Source organism: Triticum urartu, chromosome 5A, assembly GCF_056163025.1.
Source record: "Triticum urartu cultivar PI428250 chromosome 5A, HENAU_Tu73, whole genome shotgun sequence".
Classification (NCBI taxonomy): Eukaryota; Viridiplantae; Streptophyta; class Magnoliopsida; order Poales; family Poaceae; genus Triticum; species Triticum urartu.
Genome location: NC_141877.1, coordinates 18,938,044 through 18,945,981, shown reverse-complemented (window position 1 = coordinate 18,945,981; position 7,938 = coordinate 18,938,044). Strand labels below are relative to the sequence as shown.

General features: G+C 49.4%; 1 protein-coding gene across 1 annotated transcript; it reads left to right on the top strand.

Annotated features, from left to right (window-relative positions):
* Positions 1 to 254: 254 nt before the first annotated feature.
* Positions 255 to 907, top strand: LOC147967571 (uncharacterized). Its single transcript, XM_087523178.1, has 2 exons — positions 255 to 435; positions 540 to 907. The coding sequence occupies exons 1-2, from the start codon at positions 255 to 257 to the stop codon at positions 905 to 907; spliced, it is 549 nt and encodes a 182-aa protein (XP_087379304.1).
* The last annotated feature ends 7,031 nt before the right edge of the window (positions 908 to 7,938 follow it).

The window sequence follows — 7,938 nt, the reverse complement described above, 5'->3', positions numbered from 1 at the left end:
CCAGCCACTGCTGCCACCTGCATCGCCCGCCAGCCGCATCGCCCGCCTGCCCGTTGCCGAACCCGGCGGATCGCTCGAAGCCGCTGCTGCCGCCGAGCCGCCTCACCCTCACCATGTCGTCCTTCACGTCATCTGCGTCCACCAATTCTAACCCGTTCGCCGACGCCAACCCTCCTGACGTCAACGGCATCCGCAATCTGAACATCTACGATCGGGTGTCAGTTCGTCTCTCTCAGGCGGACTCCCCCTAATACATGTGGAAGACATACTTCTCCCTCGTGTTCCATGAGTATCATCTTGTTGATCACGTGGACGGCACCGTCGACTCCAGCCTTCTTCCTGAGTTTCATGACTGGTCCACCATCGACACCACGATCATCCAGTGGTTCTTCCTCGCCATCTCGCCGGACCTCTTTCAGACGGTCGTGCAGGACGGTGACCATGCATGCACCGTGTGGACCAAGCTAAACGGGCTCTTCATCGACAACCAACTCCAACGTCGCATTTTTTTGCACCAAGAGTTTTTTGGGTGCCACCAGGAAAACTCCTCCGTCGACGACTATTGTCGCACCTTAAAACTCTCGTTGACGAGCTCCGCGACATTGGCGCGAAGATCGATGATGACCTCCTCCTCAGCACGCTCACCGCCGGGCTCAACGAGGACTTCGGCAACAACGTGGCGAACGTCACCCTCATCCCCAACCCGTCCTTCGTCCAGTTCATTGCGTACCTCCGCTTGGGGCAGTGGCGGATGAAGAAGGTGAAGGCGCAGGCCATCCACACCGCCCTGGCTGCCGGCACCACCCGTGGTGGGACCCCGATGCCTCTCGCTGCCCCAGTGCCCCAGCAGCAGCCGCGCCACCAGGCGCCTTATCCGGCCCCGCTGCCGCCGTACCTGGCGACCTAGCAGCCGGGGCTCCTCCCGCTGCCGTACGGCCCGCCCGCGCCTCCTGCCAACCCCGTCACCAACAACAGTAGCAGCTCCAGGTGCCGCCCCCATGGGCTTCCAGCTACAACCCCTGGACTTGCTCGTCCATGCGTACACCATGCCGGTTCCATGGGCTCCTACACCGACGCTTCCCGTGCCGCGCCCACCGGCACACCAGGCGTACTATGTGGCTCTGCAGCCCTATGGAGGGTACCCACCGCCGTATCTGAGCGGTGGCTACGGTATCCCTATGGCGCCGCCGTCCCCCTCACCGGCCCTGCCGCTGGCGCCTTGGGATCCGGCGCTCCTCGCCGCGCTGCCCACCGCTCCTATTGCCGAACAACTACACTGGAGGCGATAATTGGTACATGAACACCGGGGCCACGGCTCACATGTTTGCTCACCCCGATAATCTTGCCTCCTTCAATCACATCACCACCGACCGCCGCATCATTGTCGGCGACGGTTCCACACTTCCCATCACACACGTCGGGCAAACTCCTTTTCCTTCTATCTCCATGCCTATATCTTTGTCTAACATACTTGTGCCTCCTCATCTTATTAAGAATCTTATTTCCGTTCGTTGTTTAAATCATGAAATCCTGTCACTGTTGAATTTGACGAGCTTGGTTTTTGTGTTAAGGACGCTCAAACCAGGATGGTACTCCACCAATGTGACAATCCCGACGAGTGCATTCGCCTTCATCCACCACCACCTCACCGGTTGTTCTCTCCGCTGGCGTCGATCTCTGGCATGCTCGTTTGGGTCATCTCAACCCCGTCACACTTCTTCATATTGTTAGGAGTTTCAGTTTCAGTTGTAATAAGATAGAGGACCACACTTGTCATGCCTGTCGTGTCGGCAAACATGTTCGCCTCCCGTTTAATAACTCCACCACCATTGCTTCTTTTCCCTTTCAGTTGATTCATAGGGATGTGTGGACCTCTCCGGTTCCTAGTAATTCGGGCTTTTTATATCATCTAATTATTCTTAATGATTATTCTCATTATGTGTGGACTTTTCCATTGTGAAGAAAGTCGGATGCCCTCTCCACTTTGATGGCATTTTAATCCTATCTCAGCACGGAGTTTGAGCGTCCCATCCTTGCTCTTTAGACTGACAATGAAAAAGTGTTCGACAACCTTGCTTTCCGCACTTTTCTGTCGCACCATGGCACAAGCTTTCGTCTCACATGCCCGTACACTTCACAGCAGAAACGGTCGAGCCGAAAGCGTCCTTTGCACTGTGAATGACTGCGTTCGCACGCTCCTGTTTCATGCTAACATGTCGCCTCGCTTTTGACCAGACGCACTCGCTACTGCATCCCTTCTTCTTAACCTTCGACCCTGCCGCCCACGGTGGAACTATGCACCTCACCATCTTCACTTTGGTATGCCCCCGTCTTATGATGGCTTGCGTATTTTTGGGTGCCTTTTCTATCTTAGCACTACCGACACTGCTCCTCACAAATGAGCACCACATTCTGTCGCTTGCATCTTCATCGGGTACCCCTCTAACTCCAAGGGATATCGGTGCTACGATCCCGTCTCCCACCGTGTGTTCATTTCCCGGCATGTTTACTTTGATGAGCATGTGTTTCCATTTCAACAGTTACCCCCGGCTGTTCCTCCCGCCGCCGATGACGCGGGCTCTTCAACGCCTCTCCCAGGGCGCTCGCGCGCCGTCCTTGGCCTGCCCCTCTGGCCCCGGCGCTCGCGCCAGCGGCTTCCCCTCCGGCGGACGCGGCCCCTCTGGCTGCAGCCCCCGCGCCCCCCTTGACGCCCTCGGCCCCCTTGGCGCCCGCGGCCCCGCCGGCTCCCGCGGCCCTGCCGGCTCCGGCGGCTTCTGTGGCCCCCTTGGCACCCGCGGCCCCGCCGGCTCCCGCGACCCTCTTGGCACACGCGGACCCGCCATCTCTCGCGGCTTCCGTGGCCCCCTTGGTGCGCGCGGCCACCTCGGCGCCTGCGGCCATGGCGCCCCCGGCGCCCTCGAAATCGGCCCCAGCTGCGGCCGACTCTCCCGTGGCCAGTCCGGTCACCCGCATCTGTGCGGGCGTTTTTCGCCCGAACTCGCGCTACGCCTCAGATGACTACGTCCATGCGGCATACACCTCTACACCATCGCCATTTCCGTCCTCCGTTCGAGCTGCTCTTCGTGACCCGCTCTAGATGGCTGTGATGCTAGAGGAGTTTGACGCCTTGCTGCGCAACCGAACGTGGCAGCTTGTTCCCCGTCCCCGGCACGCGAACGTGATTACCGGGAAGTGGATCTTCAAACACAAGCTCCGTCTTGATGGTACCCTTGATCGCTATAAAGCACGCGAGGTTGTTCGTGGCTTCCGACAGCGTGCTGGCATCGACTTCACCGACACCTTCGCTCCGGTCGTCAAGCCCGACACAATATGCATGGTTGTTCACCTTGCGGTCTCTCGTGCTTGGCCTGTGCACCAGATGGACGTCTCAAACGCCTTCCTCCATGGTCACCTCAAGGAGCAGGTCTTCTGCCAGCAGCCCATCGGATTTGTTAATCCGGTGCTTCCCGACCATGTGTGCCTGCTTTCGCGGTCCTTGTATGGACTCAAGCAGGCTCCGCGCGCTTGGTACCAGCGCATCGCATCGTTTCTACACCAGCTTCGGTTTCGCTCCACCCACTCGAACGCATAGCTCGCTTCGACTGCGGGGGGTGTTGAGTGTATGTGTTGTGCATATCTATGTACTGGGCCCACCTCCTAGTTGCCTTTTATAGTTGAGGTCGTGGCCACTCATGTATATCATATATACGTGTGTTTGCACCTGAGGAATACAACACGTAATTCTCACATCATACAGAATGTACTGGCATATTGCCATCTGGGATCGGCTAACCTGTTGCAATGCGATCAATCTTCCAAGGTAATTGCCAAGGTTAACCGGCTCTTTTGCTTGCGTGCCAAGCATGGGATAGGGAATGGGTAGGCAACCTATTTTTGGCTTAACTATTGTCTCGGGATAGGCCCTTATCGCCTAGTTTCCCCTGTCTCCTTGCCCCCGTGGATGTTGAAAATGTGAAAGTGAGCGACCCATGATTGCATGATAGGTGGGCACGATCCTGAGGAGCTGCTTTAGTGGAATGGTCTTGTTGCTCTGCTTGCAACTTGGAATTCGAGGATTCCATGTCTTGGGATATAGAGCAATCTAGACAGTTCTCCGCTGGATTGCCCAATAAGGGCCATTTTCAAGAAGGTTGTTGCTTGTGGAGTTTTTGATATCTCAAAGGCTAGGCTTGCTCAAAAATTAAAATTTATTCTGGCAATTGAGCAGGGGATGGCTTCTAAGTAGTGACAACATTCTTAAATGGCACGTGGTAGAGATAAAATGACCCTTGTGTGGGGAAGAGGGGAACATGGATCACATTTTTTTCCGCTGCATTATGGCATGCTTTTATTTAGAATGCCCTCTGAGAAGTAACGAGTTGCATATGTGCACCTGCTTGCTTCCCTGAATGAACCGGGGTAGTCCAAGGTAAACAACTGTTGCGACTATAGATAGGCTTACATGGCTTGAATTTGTGGCCTTAATTAGCCTGGGTTATTTGGCTCATTAGGAATAAGGCAAATAGCGGGGGCGTTTTACTTAGCATCTGGCTGATGGTCATTATATTTTTTTTCTCATAGTTTGGAAGGCTGCCGAGCATGACAGAGGCATTGCCATGGCTTGATCGTCTGATCACAAACATCCGACATCGAACAACAGCACGTCGGAAGTTGTCTGGAGGATGCTATGGCACCCGTCGGCTAGAGGCTAGGAGGGTTTCGTGCTCTCGATCATCTATTCCATAGTAGGCTTTGGAGTGTTTTGTCAATTCCATGATCCTTTTAGTCTTGCATCAAATCTATGGCCATTGCTTTTTTTTCATCTTTTAACCTTGTCATGTTCTCATTCATAAGGCCTGACAATGGCCTCTTTTCTAAACAAATGAGGGTCGAATCGGAGGCTCCAGTGCTGGCAAGCTTAGGCAATATATGCACCGTTACTTCCTCTGGAAAACTACTGGAAAACTACAAGTCACATGGGGGCACGCCCACTCCCTCTAAACCCTCACATACACTTTACCAAGATTTGTACCACTCCTTCCTTCAATAAAGGCGATAAGGTCTATGCCACCGGCAAACTATGGATGCATGTGCTAGGCTATCTTCTGCCTCCTGGTCCCCCTAGTGTTCATCGACATTTATGTACGCACCAATGCACAGCTCGGCCTCACCCATAGACCGACGCCAGAGCCTTTTTCTTCCCCGAGCGACCCTACTACGTCATTCTCAACATCATGAAGGTCAGCAACATACATGCCAACTCCGCCTATTCACCTCCACCATCCTCCGGATCCCTGCCAACATCATTGACCCCACGGCGGAGTGTGTGGGACCTCTATTAGCCCAAGTGAAACGGGAGCAGTGGACATGGATGCCCACCCTTTGTCTATGTTTTTTTCAAATGAGTAATTATTGATAGAAGACATAGGCACCCATCAGCGGTAATTGTTGTAATCAAAATGACCTGAAGTTACTCACTGATGGATATCCCACTGTCGCCTTTTTTTTTCTCATTACTGTTTATACATTCTGTAGAACTGTATATAGTGTATCCGACCAAACAGTGATAGCTTTCCTGCATGGTTCGGAAAGAAAGGACTGTATTTAGTTTAGCCAGGAGTAAGCTGAAAAGATGATGACAGTGATAGCCCGTTGATCAATCGTGTGGCTCTATGTTGATTATGATGTTGCCTTTTTTTCTATATTGAGAAGAAAGTACCCCCTACATAGTTATACGAAGAGACGGTGTGCCCTAAAGTTTCATTAAAGATGGTTGAGAAATAATCATGATTAACATTCGTTATCCAGAAAGAACAATTTCAGAGATGTCATTTTATTATCACATATATCAATATTCAGCTGTCATGATGCAGAACATACTGAGAAAAGGAGAGATAAATATTATCTTCTCTTGGTAGTGCATCCCTATTCTCCATTGGGGCGACCAGAGATCATGTGTTTTCTAGGTATCTTTGATCAGCACATACTTTTACATTAATGTGACAATTAATAGCTAGAGATGATAATAGAAGGCAAATCATTGTGTAAGATATTTGTATATTTCTATCTCGATAATATAGCAGGAAGGACTCTACTGTTTTCCTTGGTGTGAACAATTCTCATGTAATTTATGGTTCTGAGATCAGACTAAGTATCTCACCCACCACTTTTGACTCCACGCTATACATGTTCACAAACTCCTCCTCTTCCCATTGAAAACTTCTACCATCTCTTTCCGCCATCCCTCCTGCATAACTAGGCATCTACATTGTTCAAAACGCGGGAGATCTAGAATCGTCTCATGTGTCCAGCCCATCTCCTTGTCTGTTGTGTATTCTTTTCGTACACTTCAGTACACACATACATATAGCTCGGGATGCTACTATTCAGCCCTCTACTTGTCTGTTGTCTGTTCATTTAGTACATTTACTTAGCTTGGGATGAGAAGCATCGAGAATTCCTATAACCCATTCACTGTGAAATGGACAAGACCTACATGCAAATGTAGAACCAGGATGAATAAATTGCTATGGAACTTGGTGAAGGAACTCCATAAGTCATCAAATATCATGTGTGACAACCCCGTCACTCAAGGTCATGGATGTAGGTTTAATACATGAAATTGATACGTGTTATGCTGTAGAATATCGTGGTATGCACTTCGATTCTCATGCTGAGAATTGGTGTATAAGCTAGGCATGGTTTCAGATAGGGACTACTTTCAATTGATTACTTTTCACTGTAATTTTATGTAAGTATGTTTATGAATTGGTTTGTGAGCTCTCAGAGATAAGATTTAATCCCTTTGTTCATCATAAATGTACGTTTTTATATTATGGGTTTGTTATCTGATGGTTCCCGTCATTGGCTTTTACTAGCTTGTTTTCTCTAGTTTGTTTCTGCTCTATTGTGGTTCCAATTTCTAGGCGCCGCGTCCAGTAACGGTGTTGGTTAGATTTTCTAGGAACTACGAGTGAGAAATGACTAAAATATTTAGATTGGCCTCCAACGAGCAAATGAGACACTATATATTTATTTCGGTACTCCATTATATAAGAAGTATCTATTTTCTTCACTAGATAACTTATCTAAAGGGAGAGTCCTCTACTATTTCCTTGGTGTGTGTACAATTTCAAGGTGATGTGTAGGTATTAATAAACATTTCACCCACCACTTTCTGCTTCACATTATAAACCTTCTCAAAATTTTCATCTTTGCATCGACAAGCTCAACTATCTCCTTTCATCAACTCCCCCTTGTGTATGTTTTGCTCATGCGACTCTCTAGATATACATTTGAGAGAGCATCAACCTCAACCATCTGTTTTGTACATGGTCTACGCAACACTGAATGGAGTATCAACCGCTGTTGAAGGCGGTGTGTATGCGGTTGGAGTGGTTAGCCAGGGAGGTCATTACCCAGCATGGGTGGCACCATAATATCCGGATTGGTACACCACCTCCTGCGATATAGGCATAGTGTCGGTCCTATACGATCAAACTGTTGTTGATATGTTATCTTTTCTATCTTCTTTCAGTTTGTTTTTGTTTGGTTTTGTGTATCTTAGTTATGGAGAGGCCGAGTGTTACTCATCATGCTTTCTATCCCCTTGATTGCTACATTTTGAGTCAATAAAAATGCCCTTTATAAAAAAATACATTTGAGAGACTTATTTTTGTTTATTTTCATAAAGACGGGACGCAGAGTCCCGATGACCTAGGGTAAAAATGGAATGATCAACCAAGGTGATTTTACGAGGGGTTTCACATGATTTATTCCTCCACTCTTCCGGTTTAACCCATAGATTTTATATACATCCATTTCTTGTAGTATTGACAGATTTAGTCACCATGATTTGTTGAAATCGAAGAGCTATGTTGAACGGAGGATATCATGACAGATCATATATTCCGGGACAACCCCATCACAGTCTCAAAG

Coding starts and splice junctions, on each gene's coding strand:
- LOC147967571 (XM_087523178.1), top strand. CDS start 255: ATGTGGAAGACATACTTCTCCCTCGTGTTCCATGAGTATCATCTTGTT. Junction 436..539: donor TCAGACGGTCGTGCAGGACG/GTGACCATGCAT, acceptor GGGTGCCACCAG/GAAAACTCCTCCGTCGACGA.